A 22,911-nucleotide genomic window follows, 5' to 3' on the forward strand; every position below is an offset into this window, starting at 1 on the left:
CAGTATATAGATGAGTCTTTTGCACATTTTCTTCTAGCATTCGTATTGGTTTCATGCCTTACATTTAAATCCTTTATCCATCTTGGATTAATTTTTGCAAACTGCTAACATGCAGTTTTCCAAGCACCATTTATTGAATAGAGGTTATTTTCCCTAATGTATATTTTTGTGTGGTTTGTCAAAAATCACTTGGCTGTATGTGGATGGTTTTATATCTGGGTACTCAGTTCTGTTTCATTGGTCTGTGTCTCCATTTTTGTGCCAATACATTGCTGTTTTTTTGTTATGATAGCCTTGTAGAATAGTTTGAAGTCTGGTAATGTGATGCCTTCAGATTTGTTCTTTTTGCTTAAGATAGCTTTGACTATTCAGGATTTTTTTTTTCTAGTTAGAAACATTTTATTTACTTGCAATGTGCTCCATAGTTGTGTCCATTCAGGATTTTTTTCTGACACTAAATGAAGTATAGAATTATTTTTTCTAGATGTGTAGAAGATGACATTGGTATTTTGATGGGAACTGCACTGAATAAATCACTTTGCTGCATAGTATGGACATTTTGACAATGTTAATTTTACTGATCCATGAATAAGCTATGCTTTTATATTTGTTTGTGTCCTCTGCCAATTCTTTCCTCAGTGTTTTGTACTTCTCCTGGTAGAGATCTTTCATCTCCTTGGTTAAGTATATTCCTAGGTATTTTATTTTCTTTGTAGCTATTATGAGAGTCTCTGATTTGACTCTCAGCTTGATTGTTTTCAAGAAATGCTACTGATTTGAGTAAGTTGATTTTGTAACCTGATATTTTGCTGAACTTATTTATCAATTCCAGGATTATTTGGCATTTTCTAGATATAAGATAATATCATCGGTAAAAACAACAATAGTCTGACCTCCTCTTTCCAGTTTGGATACAGTTGATATCTTTCTGTTGCCTGGGTGCTCTAGCTTAAACTTCCAACATTGTGTTGAGTAGAAGTGATGACGGTGGTGTCCTTGTCTTGTTCCAGTTCTGAGTTGTAGTGCTTTCAAAATTTAAATTATGGCAAACCCCACTAGGTAGTTTGTTTCTCTTATCATAATCCTAGTTCTCACTAAAATGGTATTTCTTACTTTTAAGTACTTGTATCTTATTCATAAGTGCTTCTTAAAAGTCCCTTAAATATGTCTATGTAACATTATGTTGACTTTCAGACTTACTAAGCATCAGAATATTAAAGTGGCTTAAGATTCCCAAAGTCCATTTTTCACAGATCCAATTCTCCTGGCAATTCTGCCTGCTGGTTCTCTACGTTATCTTTATTCTGGAAGACTCCAAGGGGTTTAGAAAGTTGAAAACTCTATTATATTAAGGTGAACCATATGCAATTATCTTTACCTAACCATTTAGGAATAAAAAAGAATAGATATGTCCACCAATACTAATATCACAGACACATATACATAAAATTAATACATGCATGAATTATCATATGTAATGAATAATTGAATGACTTAATATGACCAAGATACATACTTTTCTCTTCCTCGAAGGCCTGGACATCTTTAGACTTTATCTCACTTATCTCATAAATGGACCCAGTTTTTTTAGAGGGTTACTAGCATTAGAAAGGTACCCAACTGACTCAGTACCGCCAGAAATGTAAATAAATAGTAGAGCTCGTGAGATGAGAGCAGTGGTGAATTGGCAGTCTCTACAGCTGTGGTGTTGAGAGGCACAAGATCAACCTTACATTAGGGTGGAGGAGAAGGCAGTCAGGAGCATGCACATTGTATCATGGACCTGCTTACTCTGACTGTGACTCCTCTCCTGCCTGCAGAATACCAGCACAGCGTTTCTCTGCTGAAGATTACCAAGCTCTACTAAAGACTAAGATCTATCTATTCTAAGACTGCTTTATTTACTGTCTCTAAGGCACCTCTCTGTTTCTTTCTCTCCAGCTAAAGTAGATAGCCCTCAGGCACCTGAGAGAAATTGTTCCTGAGCAAGGTAGCTTAGCAGTCCGTGTCCGGAACCTAGTTAAGCCAGGCCGAGACCTGGCCAGTCCCGGGCCCTGACAGTGATGCGTGCCTAGAGGCCTAACTACTTGGGAGGCTGAGACAGGATGGCCACTTGAGCCCAAGAGTTTGATGCTGCAGTGAGCTAAGATTTTGCCACTTACTTCCTAGGTGCCTAGGTGACAGAGTGAGACCCTGTCTCTTAAAAAACAAGAAAAAAAGAAAATAACCTCACCGTTATTCTAAACTCCTCTTCTTATATCTCAGAGTCTATTGTTAACCTCATTTGCTTTGAACTTTATTACCAATTAGAAATTATAAAAAAAATCCTTCAAAATATTTATCATTGATCAATAAACAAATCTGAAAAGAAATTATACCCTTTTATGTTAAAGTTATGTTATACATTTCTCTATTGCTTTTAAGCTGAAAGTCAAAAAAAAGGTAGATGAAGAAGTTATATACATCTTCTAATATTTTTATGGTTTCTATGTTTTGTAGTAAAATTTTAATCTGTCTAGAATTTGGTATATGACACGTAAATGAGTTCAAAAGAGATTGTCTTTATATATCATATAGATAATAAATGAGACCTGTGAACCCAGGTTAAAATCAGTTAGCTCAAAGTCTAAGCTAATTTGTTTTCTCACTATGGAAATGATTGCCTAAACTTAGACCAGAGCCCGATTAATGATCAACTCCTTGGAACCCACATAGTCAATCCTTTGTAATGTATTCCTAAAACCATTCATAGGTTTACTTAGAAATGTGTTTCTGGATGTTCACTTTGAAAACCTCTTTTTAATATTCAATAGACTCAAACAGAATAGTTAATTTTCAATGTGGTCTCAAGGCACAGTGAAGCCATCCAGAACCTTAGCTGTGCATTAGGGCAGACCAAAGAATGTAGCTTCAACTTTCACTCCAGCTCAGGAAGGACCCTGGATCCTGTCCGTCCTGGTGCTGCTACATCTTTAGTACGATGACTTTGGGAAGTTCAGCCCTTTAGCCCTTCTCTAGGGCAGGCCCAGACAGCCTGTGTCAAGATGGGACCTGTTTTGACTCTCAATTAGCCAAGTCTATGGAGGTAGCTCAAAATTGGTCTACTTCAGAGATTTCTAATCAAAAAAGAGCTGGAAATGTTCTCGTTTTGTGTTCGATGGTCAGGAATCAAACAAGCACATAGCAATAGGAAAAAGAAGATAAAAGTGGCCCAACATTTCACAAAATAGATAATTATCCTCTGAATAATCAAGAGTTGACTTTAAGAAGCATTTTTTCAGAGACAGAGTCTAGCTCTGTCTCCCAGCCTGGAGTACAGCCTTGAACTCTGGCTCAAATGATCTGCCTGGCTCAGCCTCCTGAGTAGCTGGGACCACAAGCATGCACCACCATGCCTGGCTAATTTTTAAATTTTTTATAGAGATGAAGTCTCTCTGTGTTGCCCAGGCTGGCTTTGAACTCCTGGACTCAAGCCATCCTCCTGACTCACCCTCCCAAAGTTCTGGGATTACAGGCGTGAACCACCATGCCAAGCCCCCATTTTTAAAATATACTTTTACCTAATAAATGCAATCACTGTAACCTGGTTTCTTATGCTCTCAATGAATCCCCAACAATAAAAAAAAAAGTAGGAAAGCCCTTTTTAACAATTCTTATGATAAATGCATCTGATGCAAATATAAAATAAGAAAACTTGTTAAGCTCTTTTGATATGCTTGTCTGCTAAAAACAGCAGGGGAAAGTGTCATGTAAGAAGGGAAATCTTTGAAATATGCACTTTCTCACTTTGACAATTCATTTAGACCTTCAAACTGGGGGGGGGGGCGAGGGATTATATGAACTAAAAATAATTGAAGATTCAGATCTGCATCTTTCTCCTTAATAAAAATGTGTGTATGTATGTATAAATACACATATGCATGCATATATATCTATGCAATGTTATCTTCTGCATATTTTCTGCAACACTGTCTCAATAGATTTGGTATGATGCTCATTATAGCAATAGAGTTGGCACAGAATAACACATACCATGTAAGTGACATTCCTCACATAGACATACAAATACCTCAAAATAGATTGTGTGTAATTTTTCCTGGGATTGGTCATTTTATGTTTTTATGTTAAAAAATAACTTATTTGCCAGGTGTAGTGGCTCACACCTGTAATCCCAGCGTTCTGGGAGGCCAAGGTGAGTGAATTGCTTGAAGTCAGGAGTTCAAGACCAGCCTAACCAAGAGCAATACCCCATCTCTAAAAACAGCTGGCATAATGGGGGGAGCCTATAGTCCGGCTACTCGGGAGACTGAGGCAAGAGGATCCCTTGAACCCAAGAGTTTGAGGTTGCTGTGAGCTATGACTCCATGGCACTCTCCTGAGGGTGACAAAGAGAAACTCTATCTCAAAAAAAGAAAAACTTGGAGGCGGAGCAAGATGGCAGCCGAGTAACAGCTTCCTTGCATCTGGGCACCGTGAGTCTGGGGAGATAGGACTCCAGGCGTCTCTGGCTGGTGGGAACTGCCTATCATCACTCCTATGAGGATACAGGGAGTCAGCGAGAGACTTCTGGACCCCAAGAGGAGGACTAAATCCGTGGAAAACCGGCAAGTGGTCGCGTGTGTTCAATCCGTCTAAACCCGCCCACAACTGTAAGTTCAGTAGCAGCGAGACTGCAAACCAGAAAGGCCTTACCTGTGAACTGTTTTGATGTCCTTGGACTTGGCACTGAGTTGAACTGCCTTGGGGAAGGCCTGAGCGGGAGTGCGAGAACTTTGGCCGTTGTCTAGGGCCCCAGTCTGAGCCGCTGAGCCAGACGGAGCTAATAGTGTTTGGCGGTGGGTCACACGGATCCATTGTCAGCGATCTGCCCCGGCAAGCTCCGCCCTCAGGGTCGCAGAGCTAGAAACGGGTGGGAGCTGGTAACCCAGCAACCAAGTAGCCTAAGGGTGGGGTCTGAGCCGCCTTGCAGCCCTAACCCTCAGGGGCAGAGTGAGACCGGTTTTGGCACACTGAGTAAGTGGATAGCCACTTCAGCAGCGATTCCAGCAAGAAAGCTGGGAAAGCTTCTGCTCAACAAGTTTACAAGTTCGAAGTGCCTTTTAAGTAGGCTGAAGAGAGATTCAGGGTGTCTACCTGCTGGGGTTTGAGTAATCAGCAGCCTCCAATCGTATCTGAACTGTGACTAACATCTCATACCCCAGAAGACCACGTGTTGCCCAGACAATATTCAATAACATATACAAACTGCTTTGTTTTTGGTTGTGTATTTTTTTCTTTCTTTTTTTGCTTGGTTGTTTTTTTTGTTTGTTTATTTTGACGTTGCTGATATTCTTTTGTTTTTTTAATTTCAATCTTTTCCACACAGATCCCTTTCTCTTTCTCAATTTTCCTAGTTTAATTATAATTTCCCATTGCTGCTTTTTTTAATAACTTCAACTTCATTTTTGCTAGTGTTTCTACCGATATAATTTGGTTTTTCACCCAATTTTATCCCTGTAAAGTTTTCTGTTTGCTTCTTTTGGTTTGATTTATAGCATTTTTGTCTTTCCTCTCTACTTGGTGGAGGTGGGGTACTGTGTCTGATCAGGTTAGCAAAGAGCTGCTGACCTCAAGGGAACCACGCAACTGGGCACCCCCAGAAGGTGGGGTTTTTTAAGGTTGTGTCAAAGTACCCTACTGTACACCTATATTGCCCTGTCTCCCTCTTTCTGTGCCTCTCTTCTTTTTGTCAATATTCCTTATACCCACCCCCTCTCCTTTCTCTATCTTTCTTTTTTTCTTATCACTCGGTCCTCCTTTCTTTCATCCCCTTTTTTTTTGCTCTTCAACCTTCTCACCCTTCTGGTCCTGTAACCTTTAGTCCACAGGCACAAGAACTTAAAGAGCAAGAGGAAGTGAAAGGAAAATTAGGGCAAGCAAACAGATAAAAGAAATCACTCATGAGGAAGAATCAGCAGAAAACTCCAGGCAACATGAAGAACCAGTCTAGAACAACCCCACCAAGGGACCATGAGGTAGCTACTGCAGATGATTCCACCAGTATAGAAATGTTAGGAATGACAGAAAGGGAATTTAGAATACACATGTTGAAAACAATGAAAGAAATGATGGAAACAATGAAGGAAATTGCTAATAAAGTGGAAAATAACCAAAAGGAAATCCAAAAACAGAATCAAATAAGAGATGAACGATATGAAGAATATAAAAAGGATATAGCAGACCTGAAGGAACTGAAACAGTCAATTAGGGAACTTAAAGATGCAATGGAAAGTATCAGCAACAGGTTAGACCATGCAGAAGAAAGAATTTCAGAGGTAGAAGACAAAGTTCTTGAGATAACTCAGACAGTAAAAGAGGCAGAAAAGAAGAGAGAGAAAGCAGAACGTTCACTGTCAGAATTATGGGACTTTATGAAGCGTTCCAACATACGAGTTATAGGAATTCCAGAAGGGGAAGAAGAATGCCCCAGAGGAATGGAAGCCATACTAGAGAATATTATAAAAGAAAATTTCCCAAACATCACCAAAGATTCTGACACACTGCTTTCAGAGGGATATCGGACCCCGGGTCGCCTCAACTCTAACCGAGCTTCTCCAAGACACATTGTGATGAACCTGTCCAAAGTCAAGACAAAAGAAAAGATTCTGCAAGCTGCCAGGAGTAAGCGCCAGTTGACCTACAGGGGCAAATCCATCAGAGTTACCACAGACTTCTCTAATGAAACTTTCCAAGCAAGAAGACAATGGTCATCTACCTTTAATCTACTTAAACAGAACAATTTTCAGCCCAGAATTCTGTACCCTGCTAAGCTAAGCTTCAAAATTGACGGAGAAATCAAATCATTTACGGATATACAAACATTGAGGAAATTCGCCACAACAAGACCAGCTCTACAGGAAATACTTCAACCTGTTCTGCACACTGACCACCACAATGGATCAGCAGCAAAGTAAGAACTCAGAAATCAAAGGACAGAACCTAACCTCCACACTGATGCAAAAGATAAAACTAAGAAATGGACTCTCACCAAATAAGACGAATAGAATACTACCACACTTATCCATTATCTCAATAAATGTTAATGGCTTGAATTCCCCACTGAAGAGACATAGATTGGTTGACTGGATTAAAAAACACAAGCCATCCATTTGCTGTCTGCAAGAAACACACCTGGCTTCAAAAGACAAATTAAAGCTCCGAGTCAAGGGTTGGAAGACAATTTTTCAGGCAAATGGAATTCAGAAGAAAAGAGGAGTTGCAATCTTATTTTCAGATACATGTGGATTTAAAGCAACTAAAGTCAAAAAAGACAAAGATGGTCACTTTATATTGGTCAAGGGAAAACCACAACAAGAAGACATTTCAATTCTAAATATTTATGCACCCAATTTAAATGCTCCCAGATTCTTGAAGCAGACCTTACTCAGTCTGAGCAATATGATATCTGATAATACCATCATAACAGGGGACTTTAACACACCTCTTACAGAGCTGGACAGATCCTCTAAACAGAAATTAAACAAAGATGTAAGAGATTTAAATGAGACCCTAGACCAACTATGCTTGATAGACGTATATAGAACACTCCACCCCAAAGATAAAGAATATACATTCTTCTCATCACCCCATGGAACATTCTCCAAAATTGATCATATCCTGGGACACAAAACAAATATCAACAGAATCAAAAGAATTGAAATTTTACCTTGTATCTTTTCAGACCATAAGGCACTAAAGATGGAACTCAACTCTAACAAAAATGCTCAACCCCACCCAAAGGCATGGAAATTAAACAATCTTCTGTTGAATAACAGATGGGTGAAGGAAGAAATAAAACAGGAAATCATTAACTTCCTTGAGCATAACAACAATGAAGACACAAGCTACCAAAACCTGTGGGATACTGCAAAAGCAGTTTTGAGAGGAAAATTCACCGCTTTAGATGCCTACATTCGAAAAACAGAAAGAGAGCACATCAACAATCTCACAAGAGATCTTATGGAATTGGAAAAAGAAGAACAATCTAAGCCTAAACCCAGTAGAAGAAAAGAAATATCCAAAATCAAATCAGAGATCAATGAAATTGAAAACAAAAGAATCATTCAGAAAATTAATGAAACAAGGAGTTGGTTTTTTGAAAAAATAAATAAAATAGATAAACCATTGGCCAGACTAACTAGAAATAGAAAAGTAAAATCTCTAATAACCTCAATCAGAAACGATAAAGGGGAAATAACAACTGATCCCACAGAGATACAAGAGATCATCTCTGAATACTACCAGAAACTCTATGCCCAGAAATTTGACAATGTGAAGGAAATGGATCAATATTTGGAATCACACCCTCTCCCTAGACTTAGCCAGGAAGAAATAGACCTCCTGAACAGACCAATTTCAAGCACTGAGATCAAAGAAACAATAAAAAAGCTTCCAACTAAAAAATGCCCTGGTCCAGATGGCTTCACTCCAGAATTCTATCAAACCTTCAAGGAAGAGCTTATTCCTGTACTGCAGAAATTATTCCAAAAAACTGAGGAAGAAGGAATCTTCCCCAACACATTCTATGAAGCAAACATCACCCTGATACCAAGCAAAAAGGAGAATTTCAGACCAATCTCACTCATGAATATAGATGGAAAAATTCTCAACAAAATCCTAGCCAATAGATTACAGCTTATCATCAAAAAAGTCATTCATCATGATCAAGTAGGCTTCATCCCAGGGATGCAAGGCTGGTTTAACATACGCAAGTCCATAAACGTTATCCACCATATTAACAGAGGCAAAAATAAAGATCACATGATCCTCTCAATAGATGCAGAAAAAGCATTTGATAAAATCCAGCATCCTTTTCTAATTAGAACACTGAAGAGTATAGGCATAGGTGGCACATTTCTAAAACTGATTGAAGCTATCTATGACAAACCCACAGCCAATATTTTACTGAATGGAGTAAAACTGAAAGCTTTTCCTCTTAGAACTGGAACCAGACAAGGTTGTCCTCTGTCACCTTTACTATTCAACATAGTGCTGGAAGTTCTAGCCAATACAATTAGGCAAGACAAGGAAATAAAGGGAATCCAAATGGGAGCAGAGGAGGTCAAACTCTCCCTCTTTGCTGACGACATGATCTTATACTTAGAGAACCCCAAAGAGTCAACCACAAGACTCCTAGAAGTCATCAGAAAATACAGTAATGTTTCAGGATATAAAATCAATGTCCACAAGTCAGTAGCCTTTGTATACACCAATAACAGTCAAGATGAGAAGCTAATTAAGGACACAACTCCCTTCACCATAGTTTCAAAGAAAATGAAATACCTAGGAATATACCTAACGAAGGAGGTGAAGGACCTCTATAAAGAAAACTATGAAATCCTCAGAAAGGAAATAGCAGAGGATATTAACAAATGGAAGAACATACCATGCTCATGGATGGGAAGAATCAACATTGTTAAAATGTCTATACTTCCCAAAGCAATCTACCTATTCAATGCCATTCCTATCAAAGTACCTACATCGTACCTTCAAGATTTGGAAAAAATGATTCTGCGTTTTGTATGGAACCGGAAAAAAACCCGTATAGCTAAGGCAGTTCTTAGTAACAAAAATAAAGCTGGGGGCATCAGCATACCAGATTTTAGTCTGTACTACAAAGCCATAGTGCTCAAGACAGCATGGTACTGGCACAAAAACAGAGACATAGACACTTGGAATCGAATTGAACACCAAGAAATGAAACTAACATCTTACAACCACCTAATCTTTGATAAACCAAACAAGAACTTACCTTGGGGGAAAGACTCCCTATTCAATAAATGGTGTTGGGAGAACTGGATGTCTACATGTAAAAGACTGAAACTGGACCCACACCTTTCCCCACTCACAAAAATTGATTCAAGATGGATAAAGGACTTAAATTTAAGGCATGAAACAATAAAAATCCTCAAAGAAAGCATAGGAAAAACACTGGAAGATATTGGCCTGGGGGAAGACTTCATGAAGAAGACTGCCATGACAATGGCAACAACAACAAAAATAAACAAATGGGACTTCATTAAACTGAAAAGCTTCTGTACAGCTAAGGAGACAATAACCAAAGCAAAGAGACAACCTACACAATGGGAAAGGATATTTGCATATTTTCAATCAGACAAAAGCTTGATAACCAGGATCTATAGAGAACTCAAATTAATCCACATGAAAAAAGCCAACAATCCCTTATATCAATGGGCAAGAGACATGAATAGAACTTTCTCTAAAGACGACAGACGAATGGCTAACAAACACATGAAAAAATGTTCATCATCTCTATATATTAGAGAAATGCAAATCAAAACAACCCTGAGATATCATCTAACCCCAGTGAGAATGGCCCACATCACAAAATCTCAAAACTGCAGATGCTGGCGTGGATGTGGAGAGAAGGGAACACTTTTACACTGCTGGTGGGACTGCAAACTAGTACAACCTTTCTGGAAGGAAGTATGGAGAAACCTCAAAGCACTCAACCTAGACCTCCCATTCGATCCTGCAATCCCATTACTGGGCATCTACCCAGAAGGAAAAAAATCCTTTTATCATAAGGACACTTGTACTAGACTGTTTATTGCAGCTCAATTTACCATTGCCAAAATGTGGAAACAGCCTAAATGCCCACCAACCCAGGAATGGATTAACAAGCTGTGGTATATGTATACCATGGAATACTATTCAGCCATTAAAAAAAATGGAGACTTTACATCCTTCGTATTAACCTGGATGGAAGTGGAAGACATTATTCTTAGTAAAGCATCACAAAAATGGAGAAGCATGAATCCTATGTACTCAATCTTGATATGAGGACAATTAATGACAATTAAGGTTATGGGGGGGGAAGCAGAAAGAGGGATGGAGGGAGGAGGGTGGGGCCTTAGTGTGTGTCACATTTTATGGGGGCAAGACATGATTGCAAGAGGGACTTTACCTAACAATTGCAATCAGTGTAACTGGCTTATTGTACCCTCAATGAATCCCCAACAATAAAAAAAAAAAAAAAAAAAAAAGAAAAACTTATTCTACTATACTATCATATAGGGAGTTACTTATATCAATAATTTCTACTTTTTAATTCAGTTCCTACCATGTTTTATCAGAATTCACACTTGAATTTAATTTAGAGGCTACACTTGAATTTGTTGTACCCTCACCACTTCACATCAACAAAAAAAGTCAATTTCCAAGAAAAAAGGCATACTGAAAGTGTTTAATTCAGTCCTCCTCTTGACACAGCTGCTTCATGGAACTCTAGATGCCTCCCATGCCATGCCATTAAAAATGGTTCCCAAATGTTTCTCTGCAAGTTCTAGGCACTGTTCAATCATCTCATTAAACCTTAAACTCCTGTCCTAAGAAATGATCAAGTCAGATGGTTAGTCTTGCTACTGCTGTTCTCCTTTTTTCATTAAAATTTCAGTAGGAATCTTCTAAATGAATATTTTTTAATTTCAGGAATCTATAAGCTATTTAGTATATTCAGTCTGTGTGGTCTATAAATACCTTAAGATGATTAAATTTTCTGAAGTGTCATTTTCATTCCTAGGAGTACTATTTTCAGACTTGAAAATTGAGTAAATGTTTCCAAACATGTTGCTACTCCATTTAATTGTAAAAAGAATGTTTAATTATTTTCCGCCCCCAAAATTTTACCTGATTGCAAACGTGAGCTTTGTCTGAAATATTCTAAAATCAAATTGCTCCCACCCTTAAAGGAGTAACTTAGGAATGTTGCTGGGGTGACGTGGGAGGGGGTGGGAACCAGAGAAGGAGGGAGAGGAGAGATAATCTTTTGTTTCACGGACCACTGACCAATTTCATTAACTAACTTGTTGACAACCACGAATGCGAAAAATGTAGAACCAAGCAGTGGGTTATAAACAACAGTTGTGAAGTCTACAAGGGGCAGCAAGAGGGCTAATAGAGAAAATCCTCCTTGGCAAGATTAGCTGACGAAGTGAACAGGGAGACCGTAATTAGCAACACAGAACTTAAAGACTAGTCTTTAATATGAGCCATAAAAATCTTATCACTTGTCTGAAGAATGGCATATCAGGGTATAATTAAAGCAGCAAGATCTTTATAGTTCATGTTTAGTCTTGGTAGCACATTTCATAAGAGCATTTTATATAATGGGTAAATTTTAATCTAAGTACATAGTGTGGGAGATAGCATTCACGTTAAGTTAATAAAGTACTGTGCACAATTTTTATACTTTAAGCTAAAAATAATTTTCTTGGCACTGTTTAGCTCAGGCAGCTACACGTGAGGTATAACTTGCATCAAATTCATCAAGAACAAAGGCATTTTTTTATTACTTTGTCATTTGACTGTCAAGGCAACTTTCCAATGTTTTTAAATGTCTGAGAGCAATGAAATTGCTCAGAGTATTTTTAAAGTCTTTTCTGTAAATATCCAATATTTGTCCCTGGAACTCATGTAAGGTTATGACACATTCAGCCCACCTGAAAGACAAAGAAACAGCACTTAATTTAAGTAGATCTCAAATGTCTCAGTGTCAAGGCCCACGGCTTTGCACATTAACAGGTGTCGGTACTAAAGATTTTGTTTGTTTCAGACCATAATGCCTCAGTTCCTCAGTGGATACTAGCGTTTTAAAACATGAAAGATAAAATCGTTAAAGTAGGAGCATTAATTGTAATTGCTTTCTAAGATCAAAGATTAACTACCTCTAAACAATATGACCTAAAATTATATCAAACAGATGACATGTACTCCAAGAGAAGACAAAATATGGCCTTATCTTGTATGTATGTATTGTAAGAGGGTAACAGAACAGGCCCTGAGGGAGGTGGGGAAGAAGGGAGGACCACCGAGACAAAGGCGAGGAAGATGTTGTGTTTAGGCAGAGACCAATTAGAAACCTCCCCAAGACTTTTAGCAGGAAAGTAATAATGACCAGAGTTGCTGCTGGTTGCAGGATAGATTCAGATGCCAGATTAGATTAAAGATAGATTCTAGATAGTTGGCTGAGACAGGAAATTTGGAGGCACATTAGGAAATTAATTCTTAAGACAAAGAATGAGAGGACGGAGCAGGATAGTGCCAGTAATGCTGAGAGGAGCAATAAACACTGGAGACGGGTGCATCACCTGCTCTTGCCCTAAGCAGACTGGAAAAGGCTTTGTAAAAGAAAGAGGGCTGGGCTGTGGCTCAAAGGAGTAGGGCGCTGGCCCCATATGCCGGAGGTGGCGGGTTCAAACCCAGCCCCGGCCAAAAACTGCAAAGAAAAGAAAAAGAAAGAGGGCAGCTAAGATAAATAGAAACATTTACAATTACGGGTGACTGAGATCCTATGAGTGCCATTAGCAGAAGTAATAAAATCAAGAGTTATGGCTTAGAGGGAAAATCAGTTTGATGTTTGGCTCACTAAAAGTAAAGTGTTTGTGAGCCCCCCATAAATGGAGAAAGTTAGCAGGTTACTGCAGAGTGTCAGAGTGGACGTGTGAAAACTTCGTTTATTCACACAGTGCAGATGATGTTTCCAGTGGTTCTAGTTTTAGGCATTGAAGCTAATAAACGATAAAAATAAATGGAACAAAAACCAAACAAATGTATATAGAGACTCACAAATCTCTGCTCTTAAAGGGCTAATATTTGAGAAGCTAGGGTCAGATGGGACAGACAGAAAAAGCAAAAACTCTAGCCATAAACAAATAAGAAGAACATAAGGTCGTCATAGGCACCATGATGAAGTAAAGGATGGTTATGTGACTGAGGGACATCTTCGGTTGAGTGACACTGTTTATTTAAGATGCTATTGTAGATGGACGAAATTTTAGAAATAACTTTGAAAGTATTACTTTCAATATGGAGTATTTCAAATATGTAGTAACTATTTCTTCTACATATTTCTAAGGGGGAAAGGGCCACCTGAATGAAGATTGTAATTTTCCTTTGCTCTAAGCACTTTACAGCAGAAAATCTTAAAAGAGAGTGGATTGGGGTTCTAAATCATTGATTATGGTGCCCCTCCAGTATGGACTCTTTGTCATAATCAGTAATTAAAGACCTGCGTTTGTTTCTATCACAGAAGGACGTTGTGAATCCAACATGCTGGACACAGCAAGCGTGACATTGACTCCAAGCCTGCTGTGGTAGAATAACGCCACACATCCTCTCTAACCATCCTCTCTCCTTCTAGTCTTCCCAGCTGGCATTCTGCAGCCCCCCTTCTTTAGTGCCCAGCAGTCCAACTCATTGAACTTTGGGGGCATCGGCATGGTCATAGGACATGAAATCACCCATGGCTTCGATGACAATGGTAAAGCATGAGTGACATTCGCCATTGGCTGAGATATATCGTCATAAATTTGATTGAGTTACTATAATGTATCATACCACGTGTATTTATCTGTGTACCATTCTTTCAGTTTCCTCTTTAAACTGTTGCTTTAAAAGATCAAAACATTCTAATATGGAGGTAAGCAGTAGGTGCTTTACACTCTGGCAGAGTAAAGCAAATATTTATATTAAGAAAACACTGTGATATTTGTCACCACCAGTAATAATGCTTGGTTTTATTTTCTGAGTGCATACCACTGACCTTGCCAGACTCTCAAAGGACAGGGTCCATGTCCATCTCTTAGAATTAGATATAAAATCAGAAAGTATTGCCAGTCTAAGTTCCCATGAGACTCTCAAGTTTAAGTGCTAAGTGATTATGGACTTTTTTGGCTATTCGACATCTTATACCTACTACATCAGGCGTCCTCAAACTGCAGCCCACAGGCCACATGAAGCAGTGTGAATTGTATTTGTTCCCATTTTGTTTTTTACTTCAAAATAAGATATGTGCAGTGTGCATAGGAATTTGTTCATAGTTTTGTTTTTTTTTTTAAACTATAATCCGGCCCTCCAACGGTCTGAGGGACAGTGAACTGGCCCTGTTTAAAAAGTTTGAGGACACCTGCATAGTTCAGGCCCTTGCAACAGTAGATACATATATATATTCCCTAGAAATAGATTTATCATTTCAGTGAAAGCAGAATTCCTAAGAGGAATAGAAGTAAGGAGATGGAATATGTGAAGAAGTGATAGTTAAAGCTATCAATGACATTACTGAAGAAGTGAAAGGAAAGTTAAAAGAGAACAGTAGCATGAAAATAAATAAGCCTTAACTAGACCCAACTTTAGAGAGCTGGGAAAAAGAGACAGGGAGGGGGTACTTTTGTAAAAGATTAAGAGTCTATTAACTGGTTAACCTATGCAACAGTCTTAACTGGTAAATACTAACACTGTTTTCAGTCTTCAATCAAAAAAATAAAAAAAATAGAGGCTACTGAAAGATTTTCTCAATGTTACAAAGCTAGGAATTGGTGGCATCAGGAGGAGAGTTCAAATAGTTTGGCTTCATGGCCTTTTTCTTATTCACTACGTCATAGGTAAATATTAAAAAGGTGATAAAATTAAATGTACAAGCACGTGATATATCTAAATGCAATTAGGGCTTAAAAAGAAGACAGAGCTGTGTAATTAAGAGCTGGTAGGAAAACTTCAGGAGAAGAGGGAAACTCAGCCCACAGTAGTGTGTTGTGTGAAGGGTCTGAGACTTCGAAATAAATGTCAAAACAAAAATGTTGACTTTTTAAAAATCTCAAAATATCAAATTAGACTTGGTTGAGGTAAAAACCACCCAGGAGATTTCAAGAGTGTTGTCTGGTGTCCTCACCCAAGATGCTAAGAGCCAAGGGTAAATAAGCTTGGTAAATAAGCTCCAGTGCTCCAGGCTTTCCCAGTCCTGTGGGTGGGGAGGGACTACAGTTTCTCACAACATCCGACCACTTTTACGTGGAAGTCTTTAGGTTCCTATACTTTGAATTAAAGATATTTTATTATAATTCTTATCATAATGAGTTCCCATTTTACTTAAATAAATATATTACAGGCAGAAATTTTAATAAGGATGGAGACCTCGTTGACTGGTGGACTCAACAATCTGCAAATAATTTTAAAGAGCAATCTCAGTGCATGGTGTACCAGTATGGAAACTTTTCCTGGGACCTGGCAGGTGGACAGCACGTATGTTGATAGCATTCTCTCAAAAAGTCTTCAATCTGTTCAATCCTCAGCGAAATACTGATGCTTTTCTCAAGGATATTAACAAAGGGTCTTTTTTTAAACAGCTCAATGGAATAAATACTCTAGGAGAAAACATTGCTGATAATGGAGGTATTGGTCAAGCATACAGAGTAAGTAATAATGTTTTCTTCCCATTTTAATGAATAGACTGTTTATCATATTGAATCATTCATATAAATCCTTTTGCAAAAAAAAAAAGTCACATATAATATAAACAGTAAATGATGAACATAAAATGGAAAAAAATGTGACGAGAAAGGGGTTTGTAAACATATCAACCATAAGGGTCAATACAATTGATGAGATAGAGTTGAATGCATCTCTTAAAGTTTGCAAACACACACACACACACACACAAGAAAAAGAAACACAGAATGTTACAGCAACAGAAATGAGGAGATAAGCAAGTGCCACAAAAGAGGCAACATATTTCTAAGAAATAATATCTGAAATAAATGTTTTAGAAACAATGTCCCATTGGAAGGATTATTTCAGACTCCTTGATCAATGTAATGAATAGAACTCTCAGTTTCACAGCAGATGGGGTAGCATTTGGGAACAATAATCAGCATAAACCAGAGGTGTAATACTAAACCACAGTTCATCTGGCATGACACAATAAGGGACTGAAGTGATAATTGTTCCGACACGTGGCCTTACAGTCAACCAAACTGGCATATGCAAAGGAGTATTATCAACAGAGCATCCCTTAGGATTCCCCCGTAGCTTGCCATTTATTCTTGCATTTGGTAAGTGTTTGCTGAGATTTTACTAGGATTTGGCACTATTCTAGGTGCTAGAGATATAGCAGCAAACCTTTCATTAAAAATATCATTGTTTGATGTCCTGAACAGAAGATGTTCTAGTGGATGCCATGTGTATAAGAAAAGTAGGGATTTTCACTAAGAAGTGGAAGGATGGTGGACTTGGAAGCGACAAGGAGCGAGAAGGGTGACTTTGAGTGCTGCTCGCAATCCTGAGGTAGTCCATACGTGGCAGAATGGACAGAGTCTACGTGAGATGGTACAAGGGACCAGGTGTCCCTAGGCTCGAGCTAGGTTTCCCTAAAATAACGATGGCTGGAATGATTGCTGCAGTGGATGAGAAAGCAGGATTATCTGTTCACCACAGAAATGTTTGAGTTAAAGGGGAGGAGAAGAATATGAGTGGTCGAGTCAGAGAAGAGAAAGGATCAGAGAAGTGTAGGGAGAGATGACTGGCGGGTCCTGTGTCTAGGCAGGGATCAGGATGATCAGAGCGTGAAGCTTGGAAGATTAAGCCTGCTGTGTTTCCAAAGGAATAAGTCCCTGTCAGTTCCTGGGGGATGGTGGTTCCTGCTGCCTTGAATACCTGGTAATTTTCTTTTACTGCATGCAGGACATTGTGCATTTTGCCTCTTTGGGTTTTGGATTATTTTGTTGTTGTTGTTTTTCTATAAATATTCTTGAACTTCATTCTAGGATATAGTTAAATTCATTGGACCTCCTGGGTTTTGCTTGAGAATTTGGTAGGTGGGCCTGGGACGCTTCTCAAAGACATAAAGACATTATGTGGTTCTACCACATAAATCTTGGGCTTTCTATTCTTGTCCTGTGTGAATACCAGGCATTTGTACTTCTAATCTTGTTGAATGATTCTTTTCCTCGCATTCAGTAGTTTGTTTGTACACGTCTCCAGGTCAATACTGAGCCTGAGGGTGACCATCTGCGATCTCTTTTTGTGTAGGTTTTTTTCTCTGTACAACTCTGTCCTTGGTGTCTCTGAACTCTCAGCTTCTCCTCAACTCAAGGAGTTCCCCAGGCTCGGACTGAGGTTCTCCTTCCTAGGTTGTGTCCTGAAAAATCTCAGGACAATACATTTGACTATCATAGGATGCACCTTTTTTTTATTTACCATCTCTCAGGGATCATTCTTTTTTTCTCCCCTTGATGTCCAGTGTTATGCAAATCATTGCTTCATATATTTTTTCTATCATCTGGTTGTTTCAGCAGGAGGTTAAATCCAGTCCCTTATCTTGGCCGGAAGTGAAAGGCATTAGTGCTCTTAATTCTCCCATAGTGATTCTAATATACAATGAGATGGAGAATCAGTACTGTATGAATCTAGCCAAAGTTCGGGTTGATGGTTCTTACTTCTGTAGAAAGTATAGAATTATAACTGAAGTAAAATATAACTATGCAAATATTTTCACGGTTATTGTCACAAATATTATCACAGCTTGAAAATGCCTTTCTCTCCTGCTGGACTGTGTGCCCCCTACGAGGGAGCAGGTATATTCTTTCCTCATATCCCTAGCACCTTTATATAGTAGAGGCTCAATAAATCTATGTTGATGGCGAGTAGGAAGAAATGAAATATAGCTATCTTCTGTTTATCTAATTGATCACTTTCCTTTATATTAAATTAGAAATTACACATCTCAAAAAAAAATTATTGTCAATCCCTTTTCAATTATATTTAGTAGAGGGAAACTATCATTTTTCAATAATGTTTATAAATCCATAGGAGTTAAGAACATTTTATGACATTCAAGTTCCTAAAGTCCTTCTTTCTAATGTATTATAACTGAAGTTCAGTCTATTTTGTCCTGTCTTTAAGGGACCAGAATAGTTGCATAGCCTTATCCTCAGGCTCATAAGATACTAGGCCTCTAAGGAATCTCAAGAGAAACCCTTGACTTTTGGTAAGAATTACTCAGATTGAGTCTGGTGAGTCTATTTTGCTAAGAGTAGTGACTAAGCCTCACATAGCAATTGCAGACTTCCTTGGGCCATTCATTCATCCAAGAGGCTGGCCTCATCCATACAACAACATTTAGACAAGTTTTTCATCACTTATTTTAATCATCCGTTCATTCAACTGACATTTATTGATCATCTAACTTATGCTAGCTTTTTGTCATCTGCTAATCAATATCATGTTCTTTTCAGAGCATTTGTAAATACATTCTAGTTTTCTCTCTAATCCATGAAATAGTTGTAGTTTGCCATATCTCAATTATTATGAATTATTAGATAGATTTTGATATAAAGATTAATTACTTGGTTACATGGTCTTTTGCAAAGGTTTATATACAAACTTAGAAATTATAATCATCTTTTTTTTATTTTATCAACTGCCTAGGCATATCAAAATTATGTTAAAAAGCATGGTGAAGAAAAATTACTTCCTGGAATTAACCTCAATCACAAACAACTGTTCTTCTTGAATTTTGCCCAGGTATTGTATTTCTCTTGAATGATAGATATGGAAATTATTTTGAATTATGATTTCACAGTAACTTAGTACATACCAAGTTTTCTTGTTTTAATCGATTGTGGCAGAGCATTTGACTAGACTAACTTTCTTTGTCTATAATAAGCTGTCAGATCATATTAATGATAAATAGTATGTTCCCAGTTGCACATTATTTGATGAGTCAATGTCTGAGGGGTGCAAATTTTGATTTAATTTTGCTTCTTTCCCCTTAAACAGCTGAAATAATAATCTTCAATTGACCCTGAGCATGCTGTTTTGCTTTTTCTATTCCTATCTTAGGTATGGTGTGGGACCTACAGGCCCGAATATGCAGTCAATTCCATTAAAACAGACGTGCACAGTCCAGGCAATTTCAGGTGTGTGGGGATGAAGAGAAACCAAGTTGCTCCTGTGTGGGCTCCGTTGCTTCCATATTTGAAATATGGCCTTTTCTAACTCTGGTTATATACATTTGGAAATACAGCGCTTCTTTTTATTTATTTATTTATTTTTAAGAGTCAAAGGATCAACAGGACACATTGTGTTTTTATACCAGCATAGGTTTGGCTGCTCTTTTTTTCTAGAATCTGTGTGTCCAAGGCTTAGCTCCTGATGAATTCCAATAAAGATGAGGCCTCAGAACAGAGGCTGTATTTAAAGTTAGTGCAAAGACATTTCTATGAGGCTCTACATGATTTAGTTCTAGACCAAGGAGTTACAAATTTTAAAGAAAAATTTTCATTCAACCCAAAAAAAGCTTTATTTTATTTATTTATTTTTTTATTAAATCATAGCTGCGTACATTAATGCGATCATGGGGCACCATACACTGGTTTTATAGACCGTTTGACACATTTCCATAGCCTTCCTGGCATTTTCTTAGTTATTGTGTTAAGACATTTATATTGTACATTTACTAAGTTTCACATGTACCCTTGTAAGATGCACCGCAGGTGTAATCCCACCAATCACCCTCCCTTTGCCCATCCTCCCCCCTCCCACCCCTCCCTCTCCCCCTTCCCCATATTCTTAGGTTATAACTGGGTTATAGCTATCATGTGAAAGCCATAAATTAGTTTCATAGTAGGGCTGAGCACATTGGATACTTTTTCTTCCATTCTTGACATACTTTACTAAGAAGAATATGTTCCAACTCCATCCATGTAAACATGAAAGAGGTAAAGTCTCCATCTTTCTTTAAGGCTGCATAATATTCCATGATGTACATATACCACCAGGAAAAAACTTTACTTTTTTTCTGGCCGGGGCTGGGTTTGAACCCACCACCTCCAGCATATGTGGCTGGCGCCCTACCCCTTTGAGCCACAGGCACCGCCCAGAAAAAACTTTATATTAATTAGAGGTTCTCCAACTTGGAGTAGCACCATTCCCAATACTCCAGAAGGGAATACATTGAAGCAGAGGTCAGAGGATAGTCCATCAAGGGTGCTACAGAAAAATAGTCCACAGAGTGAAAGACTGAGTTAGAAGTTCTTCCCAAATTAGAAAATCTATGATAACAATGGACCAAACGAGATCGTTCTAATCAGTATTTGAATATTAAATCCTAGATTCCGTTGTGTTTTAGGAGTGAATTCCTAATGCTACCCTTTTCTGAAATATACTTAACACTGAGTCACTCATTGGCTGACCAGCCATTACACCTGTCAGGCAAGAAAGTCTGGGGGGAAATCCTAAAATTTTCTAGGATGGTTGGAAAATGGAATTGGAGAACAAATGGAATAAATTTCAAAAGCACTACCTAAAACACATGTAAACATACTGCTGTGGGGGAGGAAAACACGTTCATTTATGAGGAAAAACATGTTCAATTACGAATCTACAAAGTAACATATTTAAAAATTAAATAATTTACTCAGCTTGCTCCGGCCTCATCTCTGTCATTGTCATCATCACTGTCTAGTATCTGCCATAACAATCTGTCACAGTCCACTCACTCAACAACTGTTCATCATGTGTAATGCAAACTAATTTTTGTCATACTAAATAAAATTCATAAATTAGCTGCTTTTTAGGTATTATGCAACAAAAGTCACTGGAGCCATTCCCAGGATGGTTTACCCAGGAAACTTATAGTTTTAATTTGTAAAAGTTTGCCTTTTTCCTTACTGAAGTCTTTAGAAGTTAAGGCGTAAGAATCTAATTCTGAGAATAGCAGAAGGATACACAAACCACCATACAATAAGTTTCTCAAAGCTTTGTCCTGTATTACCCTGTGAGCTAAAACATAAAAACCTCAGTAAACTTAAATAATCTTTTTATAATACCTTGCGTATCTGTCATCCTTAGAGAATGAGAGGTTACCAATTAACTTTTTGATAGTAAAGTTTGTCTTTTTCGAATATTAACATTTTAATCTTAAATACAGAATTAAAATTTCTTTATCTAAAGTATACCTCCTTGCCCTAACACATTATCCTGAACAAAATCTAATCTCTTTCTTCTGATGACACAGACAACACTGATGATGCTCATTAGCTGTGGTCTTGCTCTTTAAAAATTTAGTGAAATCCTCAAAAGCTGTAGCAGGTGCAACTAGTTCCTCCTCCAGCAGGGATGATGCTTCTCGACTTCTCATTTTGTCCTTTTACTAGAGTTTTTCTGTGTATTTGTCTCTTCTCTAGTTCTCTTCCCTCTTATGATATTGCCTGCCATCAGCCACCCATTTCTCCATTCTGATTAGCTCAGAAAACATATTAAGTTCACGTGGTAAAAATGAGCCTAAGCTTTGAAGGAAGAAAAACTGAGCTACACCCTTGGTTCCACCATTTACTAGCTGTTAAACTCTTTACTCCATTTGCCGTGCCTCAGTTTCCTGATATGTAAAATGAGAATTAAATTATGAGCGGTGCTGGAGAATTCAGGTTGACGTCTATGAGATGCGTATTATATAGAAGTGTTTGAAAATTAGTACCAAGATTAGTTTTAGGTAAGAAGTAGGAACAGAATAAGAATTCCTGTGAAAACGTATTTATGGACTTTGCAACATTTCCACAGCAGCTGACAGTGAAGGGCTTTTTTTGGCTTATTTTTTATGTTCTGCACAGGTTAGAATGTTAATACCTGATTACCCATTAAGTGGTAGATAGGTAAGTAAGGTATTAGGTAACTATTTTATACCCCCAATTTCAAACTGAAAATAATACTTTATTATAAATGTGTGAAATTACTTGTATCTTTATTTTTGTGTGTGTGCTGGCCCCAAAGCTGCCTCTTTGACTATTTTTCATTCATAATAAGAGAAGTACGTACATGTGTTTTTGTTTTTGTTTTAAGTGTAAATGGAGTGCCAACCTTTTGTCAAGGAAATAATTATTTTCTCTGGAGGTAAAAAGATTTCCTTGGCAAAAGGTTGAGGTTACATTTAGTTTTGGAAACAGGCTGCTTCCTGGCTGTACAAAGTAAAACAAATTTTTTAAAGAACTTTACTAATAGACACTGAGCTACTATTGAAAATTTGCACTTGGTGGTTTGTGTAAAAATATTTTTGAAACAGAGAGATATTTATAACCTTAT

The 22,911-nt window shown here is 37.9% G+C and overlaps 1 protein-coding gene across 6 annotated transcripts in view; it reads left to right on the forward strand.

The window, feature by feature from the left end:
- MME (membrane metalloendopeptidase) overlaps window positions 1-22,911 on the forward strand; it is a 100,491-nt gene that overhangs the window by 69,700 nt on the left and 7,880 nt on the right. For all 6 annotated transcript variants that reach the window (XM_053599749.1, XM_053599750.1, XM_053599753.1 and 3 more), the window contains 5 exons: window positions 14,201-14,320; window positions 15,944-16,077; window positions 16,182-16,247; window positions 19,261-19,356; window positions 19,675-19,751. In XM_053599749.1, the coding sequence (XP_053455724.1) occupies window positions 14,201-14,320; window positions 15,944-16,077; window positions 16,182-16,247; window positions 19,261-19,356; window positions 19,675-19,751 (493 nt within the window). The remainder of the gene's footprint in view (window positions 1-14,200; window positions 14,321-15,943; window positions 16,078-16,181; window positions 16,248-19,260; window positions 19,357-19,674; window positions 19,752-22,911) is intronic.

The sequence above is a fragment of the Nycticebus coucang genome, chromosome 8, assembly GCF_027406575.1.
Source record: "Nycticebus coucang isolate mNycCou1 chromosome 8, mNycCou1.pri, whole genome shotgun sequence".
NCBI classification, from domain to species: Eukaryota; Metazoa; Chordata; class Mammalia; order Primates; family Lorisidae; genus Nycticebus; species Nycticebus coucang.